The sequence below is a fragment of the Dermacentor variabilis genome, chromosome 4 (assembly GCF_050947875.1).
Source record: "Dermacentor variabilis isolate Ectoservices chromosome 4, ASM5094787v1, whole genome shotgun sequence".
Taxonomy (NCBI): domain Eukaryota; kingdom Metazoa; phylum Arthropoda; class Arachnida; order Ixodida; family Ixodidae; genus Dermacentor; species Dermacentor variabilis.
In genome coordinates, this window is record NC_134571.1 from 20,249,471 (window position 1) to 20,265,548 (window position 16,078).

General features: G+C 41.6%; 1 protein-coding gene across 2 annotated transcripts in view; it reads left to right on the plus strand.

Annotated features, from left to right (window-relative positions):
• Scgbeta (sarcoglycan beta) overlaps positions 1-16,078 on the plus strand; it is a 40,200-nt gene that overhangs the window by 8,608 nt on the left and 15,514 nt on the right. For both annotated transcript variants that reach the window (XM_075688308.1, XM_075688309.1), the window contains exons 4-5: positions 12,986-13,210; positions 15,545-15,679. In XM_075688308.1, the coding sequence (XP_075544423.1) occupies positions 12,986-13,210; positions 15,545-15,679 (360 nt within the window). The remainder of the gene's footprint in view (positions 1-12,985; positions 13,211-15,544; positions 15,680-16,078) is intronic.

Below are 16,078 nucleotides of genomic sequence, written 5' to 3' on the forward strand. Positions count from 1 at the left end.
CTTGCTCGTACATCGTAAGCCAGTCCTCGACGTCGGCATTGTCCGTACCACAAGATGTCCCCGGGTCCCGCGGATGAGTCAGGATGACCGTTGGCACGGGCTGCTGAGGTGTTGTCGCTTGTGTCCGTTGATTTGCCATTGTGGTGGCAGGAAGGTGACATCCACTGCAAAGTTCCGTGATCGTACCCCGCACCTTCCATCAAAATGTTGCAGGAAGAAAGCAGGCCCATGAGTGTAAAATAATGTATATTTACAACTGGCATATATGGCGTTCAGGCAACTGCCAGCCTTCGTCTTCCTCTAGTCCAAGTCAACTTCTTTCCCATCACTGTAACAATATTTTGGATATATATACAAAGGTTAAACTAAATTGCCGCATAATGGCCTATTTAACCCTTGTATTTTGCCAAAAAAGTGCACCGCTGTTCTGCATAACAAAAAAAAGAACTTCCTACGTAGAACCTGAACATGTAATGTCGGCTCACAAACATCTATGAAGCACACTTATATGTTAATATATGGGACGTTCCAAAAGTAAATTTCGTCATTTATTTTCATGCGGAAACTTTATTTAAAAAAAAAAAATACTCCATGCCATCATAAACTATGCACCTTGCCCTCTTTTTCCACATAGTTGCCACCGACATTGAGACATTGAACCACTCTGGTAAAACTGTGCCCTGTGATACAAGGTATTGTTGCACAGCCTTCTCCACCTTAGCATTGTTTTGGAAGTGACTTCCCAAGAGTTTGGCTTTCAGTGCAGGGAATACGTGTGCATTCATATCGGATAACAGCACCCACTTCACTTGGCGACCACATTGTCAGCACACGTCTTTCTGCCATCATGATTTGTACTCGAATAAACTCTTGTCATGCCAGTCGGCTGCTACTCTCTTCTTTGGCGCTCTGCACATGCGTCATTCCTCCTCTGCTGACACTCCTTTCGTTGTTGAACCCGCAACGGGCGTAGATTCTTATGGTGATTGTTTGTTTCACCTGGTGTACCATCTTCTCCTTAAAAAAATGACGAAACTTACTTTCAGAACGTCCCTTATAGGTTGGTGAAATATATGTACCAGGTTCTTTGATCTACTTTTCTTTGATTTAGCCACTCACTGAAGCGCCACCAAGTGTGTGCCCATCTTTGGCCAATCCTAAAGAATGGGCATTTCCTGCTACGATTCGTATAAAACCTGAACACATAATGTCGGCTCACAGGTATCTCTAAAACACGCCAATCTGTTGATGGAATTGATTGATTGATTGATTGATTGATTGAGTAACTTTTATTTTACAGTCCTGCAGAACGGAGGGCCACCTCCCACCTAGCTGAGCTGAGGTCAGGGCTTGCTATAGAGATACATCCCCAGAGCATGTGCGAAAGTGTTGATCTATCCCCGCAAGCACGGCACGCGTCATCAGTGTAAATCTCCAGATATATCGCATGTAACGTGAACAGGTTGGGATAGGTTTCTGTCTGCAACAGTCAATGTCAGTGCCTGAGGCCTAGTGAGCTTGGGGTGAGGAGGAGGGTATTGTCGCCGCGAGAGATAGAAGTGTTTAAGAAGTTCATTATAAGTGGCAGGCGCGTCCCTACCATGCGTAACTCTCTCTTCGGCCGTTACAGCGCCAGCGCGGTCAGTCAGTGCGCGCGCGGCAGCGTGGGCCGTCTCATTGAGGTTCGTGGCGACACCCGCCATGTGCCCAACGTGGGCTGGGAACCAAGTAAGCAAGTGATACTTGATTCTATCCGGACCTGCTTTACGAAGCAGCCCAAAAGCCTGTTCTGAGATCACTCCACACTGAAATGCCCTAATGGCCAACCGTGAGTCACTGTAGATGACGTCGCTGCTGTCATCAAGCATCGCCAAGGCAATGGCCACCTGCTCGGCTATCGCCGGATCTCCGGTTCGTACAGATGCACAGTTCGTGAGTCGCTGTTTGGAATCCACCACTACTGCAGAAAAGGAGCACCCCTTCCGATATGCGGCCACGTCAACAAAGCAGGCTCTACGCCCCTCTGTCTGGATCTGTTTGAGTATGGTTGAAGCTCTTGCTTTCCTTCTACCCTTGTTATATTCAGGGTGTACATTTCTTGGTATCGGCGATACGGAGATCAAATCTCGTATGTCCCGTGGTAACTGGCATTTTCTTGGTGCTTCTGCAGATGGTGGGTAGCCGAGCTCTTGTAATATCCTCCTACCGGCGGCGGTCGTGGAGAGTCTGGCAAGTTGCGCTCTTTCCTGAGCCTCTGCAATCTCCTCCAGAGTGTTATGCACACCTAGCTGGAGGAGGCGATTGGTGTTGGTGAAGATCGGCATACCCAGGGCTCGCTTAGTTATTTTCCTGAGCAACGTGTTGAGTTTGTTCCTCTCTGCTCTTTGCCATCTGTGCATAGCCGCCACGTAGGCAAAGTGGCAAAGCACAAAGGCGTTAATCAACCATAACAGATTGTCTTCTTTAAGTCCATGATGGCGGTTAGCCACCCTTCGGATGAGACGTACTGCGTTGTCCGTCTTGGTCGTGATCTTTGATATAGCCATTTGGATTGTTGCGTTGTGGGTCTGTCCACTCTTCGCCAATCCTCCAGAATGGCTATGTCTAAGTCGACTAGACGTGCCGATTTAGGCAGGCCTTGTTTATCACCATGGTCCCACTTTTTCACAGCTTACATGTGGAATGGTGTTTTGTCCCGCTTTGGCCTCTTCAGACCCCAAGTTGAGCTGGAGTGCTGGCCTTGTGGGGCTGAATCAGCTGTTAAATTTCTCTGGTGTGGTGCTGCATTCTAAAAGACTCGAGAGGCAGCCAGGAAATCGAGACAATGCTGTAGGTGAAGCAGCAGCACCTGTGGGGCTATGTTATAGCAGTTTAGAAATGCTTGACCAAGAGGGATTGATAAAAGGAACTTTTGCTTATGAAAGTACCATTGGGAACAGTGACATGAAGGCAATCGAACAGTTCACTTCCCAAACAGCTACACGATCACACCCATCATAGAACACACGACCACTTATGGTTTGTAAGTTTTATTAATCCAGCTACAGTGGATTTCTCAGTGTGTTGGCTTACGAACAATAGCCAAGCCAAAGTGCACTGTCCATGCTGCCTTCAAGCCATCTTGCTTGTCACTTGTGTGTTGGAAACACATGGAATAATGCAAAAGTGCAAGTGGAATTTTACTGACGAGTTTGGAAAATAATTTTTCTTCACAAGAATTAAACTTGGAATAAACGTTAAATTTCCTTCCATGATTGATGTTTATCTAATAAATGGAGACCAGTGGCACCATATCATTGTAGCTATTGTGGTGGTTATGGATCATTGCCCCAAGTTGGCATCCTGAACGGAGAGCAGAGTGAGAAATGATGCACGCTCACTGCCATTCTACTTTCCACTGCTGTTGGCCACTGTTCTGAGTTGCTGCTCGTGGCCACTAAGCGTTTTCATTGCACTTGGTGTTTACAAGCCAGCATACGCTCGCATTCTGCATCACCCTTCACAGTGTAACAAAGACATTCTTGTTCTGCTCTATGCTTCTTTTAGACCCCTGCTTCTTTCATGCTGAATGCATGTTTCTGTCCGATTTTGTTAACATGTTTTGATGTATTGCAACTGAGCCCCACATTCAGCTGTTTCTATTGTCTTCATGTCAGCCATGTTTAAAAAAATCAACATGAACATGAGCTTCTTACTTTCCTCTGGTTGTGGGGGCAGGGCCACCATGCCACGAGAAACTGAAAGCCATGACTAGTGTTCCTGTATATGCTCCTGCAGGGAGCAGAGTTGCGCATTGGTCCAGTTTATAATCCAGCTCTGCAGTGGAGCCACTCCTCGCGCGTGCAGGAGGCAAATGCCGCGCGGTGTTCCATTTGCTTTTTTGTCTGCTGGCCGCGAGCTACATGCGGCAACTGTACGCAAGCGCTGAGCAAGATGACACTTTTTAATGCAGGCCAAGCTCGAATGATTGGCATAGCCTGAGCGGTGCCAACCCCCCGAAATATTTAGTTTGTGTGTACACATATACACGCACATACAAACACACACACGAATGTACATATAAAGAATAGCACCCCCCTCGATCCCTCGGAATAAAATCCTGATTGCGCCCGTGGCTCGAACAGCTCAAAAGTTTGTGTGAAAACGCTCATTACCTTGCACCAAAAAGCGGTGCAATGTTTTTCAGCATGTATATGAAATTTTCTCGCGGAGGTGGAAGGCAAGAAATGTTTTAAAGGGTGTTTAAAGAAAACTTCACACACATGTGGTAGACAATTAGGTGAGCACATTTTGGCTGCCAAAACGAGACGAATAATGAATGTCACCTACAAAACTATTGTGCCTGCAATTATGTCAGTGACCGGTAACCATCATTCATCACTAAATGTTGTTCACAGCAGGTGCATGTTTTCGATATATGCTGTGCAGACACGTAAATTTAAACGCATTTCAAATGTTCACATGTGCACATCTTATGCAAAGCCTATTATTACGATTCATACCGTAAACTTAACAGCTGTTTCGTAGCAGCAAATCTGCAAGTGGAAAAAGATTCAAGATGCAAGATCTTCTAGATCAAATTTATTTCGTACAAGGGAATGGATGAGCAATGGCTAGTGGCAGCAGAGGAAGAGTACTGGTTCTTGGAGCCTCGGGGAGCAGAATTCAAAGCCACTGAAAAGGCAACAAGTTATTAAGAGTAACAACAGGTTATTTTTATTGGACTAATCGCATAAGATGACAAACTGGCAAAGTAATTACTCACACATTGCAGACTGTAATATGACAGCACATTTTTCTGTATCTCTTTATACTACTCAGGTTAATTTACTATAACACAGCGCTTATTAAACGGGCAAAAATAATTTCACATTCCTTACGTTGACTTAGGCTGATCAAACAAGCAACATATTGCAGGTGGTAAATGCTGAAGCTATCGCAGCTGTCTCATAAGCGGGAGTGCACAGTGTTTTCACTTACTACAAAACAATGAACACCAGCACATCAATCGACATTAAATGAAAAATAAGAATGCCAAAAATTAAAAAAGAAAAAAAACAGAGCAAAGGAAAGCCAGGGTGCAGCGGGCAAATTGTACCTGCTAGTATTTACTCTGTTCTGAACACACTTTTCTGGAGCCGCATAGTCAGACCAATCGTAAAAGCAACAAACGAATTGAGCGAGTTGGTAAGTTAACATTCTTGGTGTATATGTGTAGCGCAACACAGACGTGTCGTCCTTTTTTTGTGCCACGTCTGTGTCGTGCTGCACATATACACCAAAAATTGCACAAGTGAACAACCTCTCATGCTAGGTGTACGTATTTCAGCGTGTACAGGAGTTTTACTCGAGATAAATGCCACTTTAGTGTAAACAAGTCGAACTCACCTCTGTAAGCAAGGTGAAAGGACCTTGCATATTGTGGTCCCTTTCGGAGCTGGCCGGTCTCGTCCGTCCGCACGGCACCCCGTAAAAAGCTTTGCCACCTTCAGTGCGATTTGCGCAGTTTGGTTCGCTGCAACCCTTCATACTAGGAATACAAGTGTCAAAATGATCTGCTTCGTAGTACTTCACCAAAGTCGTTAACTTAATATCCTCGAATACTGTACCTGCAACCCGGAGCCAATCGTTGCTATGCATGCTCGACGGTCCGCTGATTGCAATTTCGATGGCACTGACAAAAACGAGTTGGCGACATTTCCGTAAAGTTGGCTTCGGAGTGCGCAGTTGATCATTTGACGTCATTTTGCACCGTGTGATCGCACTCGGCGAATAGCGGTGCGAGCTGCTTTGGAAAAGTTATGCGCAACTCTGCTCCCTGCGGGAGCATATACAGGAACACTAGCCACGACAGCGTTGTGCCGCCATCTATGGGGTTGTAGTGTCACTACTATAGTGACCTAGTAGTTAGTGTGGTACAGTAGGTAAAGGCCTAGTGAGTAATGCATTAGTTTGCAGTGAGTGGGCTAGTAGTGGGCTTGTGTCTACTCGGCAAGGCAGCAGCAGAAGTGAGGGAAATAGGCAAACAAGTCTTTACTTTAAATGGACTGTCTACCATTTTTCAAGGACCTTTTGTATTGTAGTGTAACAGAAAGCCTATTATTCAAAAAGTGTAAGCGTGCAGTTGTTTCTCTGGAATCCAAATAAACATTTTTAATACAAAATATTTCTATCTGCATAGTCTCTTCTTAAGACTGTGTACAGACACCCACAACGCTGAATACTGGACACAATGGCAATGCCATCCCGGTAACATGGAGAAACTGGAAGTGCAACAAGTTTCTGCAGAAATGGTTACTCTGTGTTGAACATTGAAGTCACAACAGTAATAGCCATAGCCAGCATGTAATTTGTTCTATAAGTCATTAGCTTTTTCACATATAACCTCATGCATTTTCTATAGGCACAGCCAGTGTAGTCAATCCAAGCCTTTTGTGTGACGGCCTGCAAGTGCATTGTGGTAAGGAATGCCTACACTGATATTATGATGACATCAGCAAGCTTTAAATGCACAACACATTTTCAACATCCTGAAAAAGACCTTCCCTCCTCTTCCACAATGCTACTTGTACTGTTGCACGTCAGCATGTCAAGAGGGCATACTTGAAGACCTATCAATGCACCACTCCGTTGGTCTGCATGAAGGCTGCACCACTTTTCAACACGTGCTAACTAGAAATGATAAAATTACTCTCCGACTCTCTGACACAAAGGAAATTGAGGAGAAGTGCATGAAATACACTTTCAGGAAATACATTAATGTATCCAAGCAAACTATCCCTCCCTGCACAGTTTTTCGGTTACATGAGGGTACACAAATTAGTTTACACTGTTTCACAGCTATGCAGTGTCGTGTTTAATTTTTGCACCACTTTCAGAGCCAGATTTAAATAATATATTCCTTTTTTATGGGACACACGCTCATTTTCATCAATGTGACACACGATGTTCTCATTTCCACCACAATCCAAAAACATGCTTTGAGCAGTATACAGTCCCTTTAAAGTAAAGCAATGTAAAAATGTTGGGTCACCTTGCTTTATTTGTTTGCTCCATGTGTCCTCCTTCTCTGCATTGCCTAAGCATTGCCCTTGTTGCTCTCCCCTCGGCTGGCGGATCTCATTGAGAAGCGTGCTCGCTGCCTCAATTGTTTGTGGGATTTTCCAGCAACTGTATTATGACGACTGTTTTTGCCTCATGCAGCTGCACTATAAGCAATGTAGGCCAAAATCAAATCAAAACTTTATTTGTCTCTAAAAGAGACAAGGGGTGGCAGGAAAAAGCTGCTTAGCTGCAGCTTGGCTAAGCCCAGTCTCCTGTGTTACAATTCGGCAGTGAGAGCACTGGCATATGTACAAGGTAGTTTGACATAAATGTGGTCACTGTACGAAAGACATGAAACAGGAGAAGGGAAAAAATATCTAGTACAGTAACAAAAATGTGCAGGTGAGAAATAGGTTCAGTTACAAAGTACAATGCTTGATTTGTAAGCAAAAAAATAATAAAAGAAAATGCAATAGCATTAAACTGAGATGTCGACAAAATTACACAAATAAAACTATAAAAAATAATAGCAAACAGAAGAAAAGAAATAAGCACATCAAGATAAGTCAGTCTGGATGTATATGTTTAGCGACAAATACAGGCGCCAGCAGAAGACGAAGAAGATGCTGGTTGTTATTGGTGCTCACGCTCACTCTTCTCGGCCGTTGCCTGTTTCTGTGCATTCGTATAAAACACCAAGCATACCTAACCCTAAATGCATGCTATGGATATATATATATATATATATATATATATATATATAGCACAAGCAAGAGTCATCCATGGGTCTCTTGTGATAAGAAATGAATGAAAATGGTACGTGCGGGCGTAGTATCCAGGTTTAATCCATTACTAGTATCCAGGGTATTTAACAGAGCAGCAATGCGGTATCAAACCGATTGCTGCCCATAATTTGTACGACAAAAACGTTCCATCCAAAGGTCTGTATGTTTCGTAGTATAGGAATTTCGCAATGTATCATGTTAAACAAGTTCACGTAACCAACATTTCCGTTTTGCAATGTGGATTTGTACAGTGTGTAAACAAATTCAACTGACATTATTTTGTATTTGAAGAAATATTTAGGAATGTGTTCTTCAGAGGAAATATTTGCTATTGCACGGTTTGCGCATTTCTGACATAATTTTAATTTGGTGATGTTTTGCTGCAATGTTGTTGCCCAGACTAGGTGACAATAATTTAATGGAGATAGAAACAATGAATTATACACAGTTCATTTCACAATAGTGGGGAAGACGTGTTGGTGTCTGTGTAATAGTCCTGTTATTCTGTTTAGCGTACTCTCTTTCCCTCTTCTCCTTCCCCCAACACCGAGTAGCTGGCTAGAGGAATATACCTCAAGCCGACCTCTCTGCATTTCGTATCATTAAACTTCTCCCTCTCTCTACTGCAAAGAAACTCTATATGATTGTTCCAAAGTAAGTTTTCTAAAAATATAGCTCCTAGTGTTTTTACCTCACTTAAAGTGGTAATTTCGTCATTGTCTAGATACATGTTTTCAACATTTATGGCCTTATACTTTGTGCAAAAGATGATTGCTTGTGTTTTCTTTGCATTAATTCTTAGGCAGTTTCTATCGCACCAGTTTGAAATATCCTGGAGCATAACATTTGCAAAATTAGTGAGAGTGTCTGGAATCGTGCCCCTGAAAAAAAAGGGCGATGTCGTCCACATGTGCAATCCATTTTATATTTTCAGTTGTGGGAAAAATGTAATTCATATAAACTATACAAAGAAGTGGCCCAAGAATACTCCCTTGTGGCACACCATGTGGGATAGGTTTTCTTTTCGACTTTGAACATTCATAGCTAATGTGCTGAGACTGATGCTGGAGATGGAAGGACAAAAACTTGTTTCCATGACCACATATTCCATGTTGCTCAAGTTTAGCTGGAAGTGTAATAAGGTGAACGTAATTGAATGCTTTTGTAGGATCTAGCTATATACCTAAGACTACCTCTTTTGCATCAAGTGCCGTAGTTATAAACTCCTTTTGCATTAATACGGCTAATTCCGTTGACTTGCCTTTCAGGAAACTGCACTGTGCTGTCGAGACAAGCGAGTGTTTGTCTAAAAAACTATACAGTTGCTTGCGCATGACTTTTTCTAAGCCCTTCGAAAAGACCAGTAAACTAGAAATTGGCCTAAAATTTGTTAGTCATTTTTGTTTTCACCATTTTGTGTATTGCTACCACCTTTGCAATCTGCATTTCCTTTGGAAAGCAATTTTATCCTAGAGCTAAGTTGTAAACTTCAGCTAATATCTGCACAATTATGTTCATAAAAAGTTTGATGGGCCTAATTTGCATATCATTTGTATCACGTGACGTAATTTTTTAGGCTATGAAACACATTTATAACGTTCTCAGTCGTGGGAAAAAACACCACGTTGCCAGAAAAGCTTGCTGTTTTATGAATCGAGGGAGTATTTGCCATGGTGCAACTTATAGGCTCTCCCATAGCTGCAAAATTATCATTTAAACCATTTGAAAGGTCTGCTATGTGGACAACACTGTTGTTCATGAGACTGTTATCAGCGTTAGCTACATCGGCATGTTTTATAGGGCTGTTCAGTTGCTTCCAGAACAGAGAAGAATTATTCACCACATCGTTGAAATAGGCTTGATAATACACTTCTTTCACGGCTTTTAGCCTAGCGTTGAGCTTACTTCTAAACACCTTCAAAGCATTAAATTTGTTGATATCTTTGGTTTTCACAAATTCCCAGTACGTGCGGTTTTTTAAGTTTATCTGCCTGTGAAGATAACTGTTTATCCATGGTTTGTAAGATTTTTTATTTTTCCTGGGCACAATATAGGGAAAATGTTTTTTATAGATAGCTTTGCAGTCCACCATAAATGCTTGAGACATGCTATATGCATCAGTGTACAATAGCATGTGGCTCCAATCGTGATTCTGAACTTCTGTTTGAAATCTTTGCAGGGAACAGTCAGTAACATCCTGTGTGCATATAGAAGTGCTTCGTTCATGCTTTGCTTCATTTACGTCAGAAATAGAAGCAAGGGTAGGAAGATGGTCACTAATATCACAAACAAATGTTCTGCTTGACTCAATTGCACTGTCTGCATTGGTAATGAAGAGATCAAGAATGCTCTCTGTTTTATCAGTGATGCAGGTTGGCTCATTTATAACATTATTAAAACCACTAGATGTGAGGATTGACAGAAAATCACTGCTAATATTGGAAACGGATAACATATCTATGTTCAGGTCACTGCTCAGAAACAGTACATACTTATTATGTGACGCAAATTCTAACATTCTCTCAAAAAATTAAGAAATGCATGACAATGAGTGTTTGGGGGCTGGTGAACCCCAGGTATAAGCCTGGAGCCATTTTGTGCAGTTAATATTTCATCATCATCATCTGAGACAGAGAATTCCTCTAAAATTTGCACTTCTGAGTGTGACTAATCAATAGTAACATACCACCACTCCGCCTTTGCGGACAGTACAAATGGGTACAAATGTTTGATAACCAGTACACGTAAATAGAATGGTATGTTGCATGTGCCAAGTTTCTGAGACCATTATAGCACCATAATGAGCACCACTAGAATCAATGAGCAAATCCGTATCATGCTTATTTTCCAGTGATCGTGCATGAGGTGAAAGAAGGCTAGGTTACTTTTGTTCCGAAGTGTTTCTAGGTTTGCCAGTGCAACAGCCATTGTGTCACAGCTACAATAACTGACATAACGAGCACGGAGTTCTATTGGAGGGTAAACAGAAGTCGGAAAAGATGCCGTTATGTCTGATACTGCACTATAAGGGGTTATGTTATAAGTTGACTAAACTGTACTAGTTAAAGGCAAACTGCAACAAAATTTTTGACACGGAAAGCCTAGTTTAAAATAGCATAGATGTAGAAGAGCATCTAGACATAATTTGACATTATAAAGACGAGTGGAAGCATTGTGAAAAGCTTGCAAAAATGGCCATTTTTTTATATTGAAACTGAAAAAAACTCTGCCATTACTACTCGCCAGAAGTGACGCTTGACGCAGAGCGTACCACTTCTCGGTATGACTTCCAAAGTAAGGTGGCATGCTGAGACTTGTGTCATAGTGACAGCCAGGAGCTACTTAGGTGCTGTTTAAAGGCTGCGAACAAGAAAACTATGCAATTACCAGCCCTGCAGCTTTGCCAAGATTGCTTTAGAAGTATATACTATGTATAAAAATTTATTCAAAGTAAAAGTTCGTTGGATTTGGCCTATAAAATGTGGTGCCTGCATATGAACTGTAGATATATGCATAATACAGTTTACTGCTGTCAATTCGACCCTGATGGGCCCAATAAAATTGCCCGAATTATCCGGCAGGTCAAATTAAACAAGATCCATAAAAAAACGCCAAAACACCACTGATTCTTTTGGCAATAGTTGCTCGATCCTAACACGCCCCTGAATCAAACGCGCCCACTTTCTACATGTCCAAAGTTGTAAACTAACGTAGAAACCACACTGAAGCTCCTAGTAAAGTACAAATCTAACACACACAATTCTTTAGCTAGCAAAATTGGTGCCCGGTGTCCACCGGTTTCCTAAAGCCCGCTTCGCCACATGATAATTTTTAATGTTTTCTTTGCCGCAATACATTATGGGCAAAGCATACGAACGTTATGAAGGTGTTTTTGGTTTCGTTTTCCTTTACAATGCACAGGTGATTTCCACTTTTTTTTTTTTAAGGAAGATGCACGTTAGAATCGGTAACTGGCGTAATCAAACATTGTGAGTTATAGTTATTGCTTGAAAGTCTTCCTACGGTAGGCCAAAAATAGACATTCAACAAAAGATGGCGTGTGCTCAACACCTTCATTGTCCCCCTAAGCTCAGTCAAGACGGACACTGGACCTATTCTATTTTCCACTTCTTGGTACCCACAGGCTGCCAGAGCCAGCCAGAGCGTCCTCGTTTTTCTCGGGTGTCAAATTCAGCACTTAGAGTTATGCACTTAGACTCATGCATACATTGTCAGGTAAAAATGATTGTAATTTTGTTCTTTATTACGCAGCCTTTGTATTTCCTTGTCTGGTTGACTGTTATCCGATCATTGTTCTTTTACATATTTTTCTAATGTTCTTTTTCCCTCCTTTGCTCCTGCTTCTTTATATATTGGCAGTTTCTGCTTGCTTTAATTCCCCACTCCTGCTATTACTATACCCAATATTAACATTAGAAATGTTGTTCTTTGTTGTATTCACCTTTTATTTATTTATTTGAAAAGTGGCTGCCATCCTGTCAGTTATTGCATTAATTTCGTGACATTTCTTTTTTATTTCTTGTCATCCCCCTTATGTAATAACCTGTAAAGGGCCCCTAAGGGTAAAATAAATTATGGTGATGGTGATGGTGTGATGTAGCACCAGTCCACTGCTCTTAGTAACAGTCCCCTCTCAGCTGTGCCGCTAGCTCAGCGTTGTTAACTAAACTTCACATTACTTGACGAGAAGGCTTGTGCTTTGATGCATGCTTCCTCGTGCCAATTGTTGAAAGTCACATAGGAAGTCATACTGAGTGTTGGAAGCTGAGTGTTGGTTCCATCAGTGAAATGCTAAGGAGAGCAGTGGCAGCATAGAATATCTGCTTGCAAAGGGTGGCTGCATGATGTCATGCTCCCTCCTGGCTTCTCTGACACCACAAATGTTTTGTTGGTAACTTAGTAAGTGATTGTTTGCTGCAGTTTGTACTGCCTGTAAAGCTACAGGCTTTGCTTTTAGTATGCTAACCATTGAGCCATGAGGTAGCCCTTAGCTGTCAGCATGGCTGCCAAGTTATTATCAGAGTTATTACTCAGACCATGGCTCTACAGTGATTAACAATATATAAATGAAATGTAATTAAGTATTTTTCTCCTGCAGAGTTTTTGACTGCTACATTTACACCTTTGTAATGCAGGTTGTTGTGCGGACTTCAGTGGATAAGCAAGCTAGTCGGCAGATGTCCGGCATTGCTGGGCCAAGCCTGGAAGTTGGCCCTGACTGGACAGTAGTGAGCAATGTCAAGGAATTTAGAGTCCGCAGCCCAACCACAGGCCGCACAATCTTCTCAACTGAATATCAGGGTTTCCAACTTCCTAAGGGTATTCCAAATCTCAGCGTCAAAGAGGCCCATGTGTCACGGGTAAGAGCAGCTCTTTTCTCTTGACACCTATGCTAGCAGTTTTATTTGCATCATTTACTTGGTTGGCAATCAGTAGACCTGGTATCAGATTTTGAGATGGTGTGGGATTTTAGCCATCGTAACATGATACATTATTTCAAGCCACATCCCGTAAAACTGTCACTGTAAACTTAGCTGCTCCACATTCTTACCCGGTAATGAGTCTGTCCCTCCAGTAACGCTAGGGAGCTTTAGAAATAAGGCACCTAAAGTTAGGCAAAGCAATCTGCAGAGCTTTCTAAAGAATGCAAGAGGCAAGTACAAAAGAATGTAAGTGGGGTGTGCAGTTTCGGGTATGCAAGGCTGCCTGGGTATGCTATTTCTAAACCTTCTGGTCTTCTGCAACAGAATCGATCAGCAGGGAGGTTGTGGGAATGTTAAAGTGTTTTCTGTTGTCTTAGCCTAAATAGCATGTGGGGCAGACTTTCATAGGTCTTTCTCTTTGTAGGATGCAGGGACCACAGTTGTGAATGTTGCCTGAACCAATATCTGCAAGTCTCAGATATCGGGCTCTAGAATTCAGATCTTAAAACAGAGATTCTTTAATTCATGTATGAATTTGTGAGTATTTCACACCCCTAATCTTCGGAAAGCCATTCGAGCTAACATTAACATGATGTTTACTTGACATGAATACTTTACTTAATGCGTTGAAAACAGTACATAGTGATTGATGGGCAGCAGTCCGATTCTCTTTCACTAACCTCTGGCATGCCTTAAGGCAGCGTGCTTGGCCCACTACTACAGTATTTCTTATTTATTGTAATGACATAGTTGATGCAATAAATGCCCCTGTTCATGTTTGTCTGTTTGCTGATGGCTGTATCATTTTTAATGATTTTAATACAGTGAATAATCAACTATCACTTAATTTAGCCTTAAACAACATTCTTGATTGATGCAACAAGTGGGGAATGAAACTGAACTCTGATAAATCTGTGTTTCTGTGTATAACAAACAAAAAAGTACCGCTGAAATTTTCGTATTCTATTGGCAAAGACCCTTGCCAAAGTGAGTGAGCACAAATATCCTGAAATTACAATTACAAACAACCTAAATTGGCATAGCCACAACAGGAAGAGGCGGTCTCTTCCGCTTTTAGAAACTATGTCTACTTTGTCATAGGCTTAAACATGCATCTCATGGAGTGAAATCATTAGTCTATACCACTTTAATTCGAGCCAGATTGGAATATTCGTGCATTATTTGTGACCCATTTACCAAAACCAACATTAATACGCTTGAAAAAATACAGAGAAGAGCCATACATATTATTTTTTTTCAAATATGGCCAAGAGGAGTGAGTCTGTAACTGAATTATTGCACACTAATGGTTTCCACACACTTTAGATAAGGCAAAAAATATGACTGAAGTTCCTTTACTCCTTAATAAACCTTGACTTTCCTTTTGATCCTGGTCTATACATAACTCTTTATGCATCTATGAAAACCTGTCATTCCCATCCCCTCGCTCTCTCCCCTTACGTTGCCAGGACAAACCTCTAATTTTTCTTCCATTCCTTGAACTATAGAAGAATGGAACCTCATACCTTTCCATCACCTCAACTCCCCTGAATCAATTCAGACTCATATTATCAGCATTTCCTAACATTGCTGTTTTGTTCTATTTTGTTTGCTTTAAGTTTATATTTTGCAATGCTGCCTTTTATACATGTACTTATTTTATTTCGTGTGTTACCTTGCCCCCCCCCCCCCCCCCCTGCTCGGGCCACACAACCTGCAGCATAATGTAAAAAAAAATGACAGGTGATTTTTCAGTGGAAATAGACTCATTAAGGGTCTCCTATGGTAATTAGTGCAATTTTGTCACATGAGCTGAATTACTTGAGGTTGACATGCACAGAAATCAGTGTGATGTTTACTAATTAACAAAGTCACGCTTATAAAGTTTGAACTTGCCTATTTACCTTAGGGTATATGTCCTAGTTGCTGAATTGCGGCCGTGCTTAGCACCATTTCAGGAACCAAATCTGTGATGAAATGCATTGATGTTTCAGTAAATACGTACTGCTCACAACTGCATTTCCCACCAATAGTGAAATTTGGAGGCATGTTACTGTTTTGTTGTTGGAATTTGGCAGATATGGTACACAGCTGACTTTCGTTTATTCAAGCTTGATGAGACTAAGTTCAGAACACTAGTTCAGTGCTTTGAGGGTTATGAATATGCACTAAAAATAACTGCAAGCCACAATTTGTAAAACTGAGTGTTGCTCTTGGCGGTCTTGGTGCCCATGTTTTTCTTACACCTGACAAGTTGAACATCTTTTCTAGCTCACCAGCGCCAAGCGTGACCCATTGATCATTTCATCTCCTTACCAAATCCTACTCAAAGGCAATGGAGGACTGGATATGGAAGGACACAACATCACTTGGTCAGCAGGACACAACATCTTTCTTAGGAGTGTGGTAAGGTGGATTACATGCATTTGTTTACAGCTGTTTGAAAATCTGGAGCCCTTTTCAATGGCACCGACCATAGCATTCACACATGTGCCAATGTGCAATATATGCGTGCCTACCGCTGCCACTAAAAAGAAAAATGAGGTCATGCAGCACTATCTAAACCTGTGTGCATTGTGTTAAAATGTTGATATAGCTGTTAAACCATGCGCATGTACACTCATGTCTATTTATTTATTTATTTATTACTCATTTTCAAGTACTACTTTCAGGGCCCTAATAACTGTTACAGAAAGAAGTCGTAAAAACATTCTTGCAAGTGCAGTGAACATCAAAACGCAATTAAGCAAAAAAAACAGTGCAACATTGTACATTTCTCAAGCATTATATGAGGGGAAGTCAAAA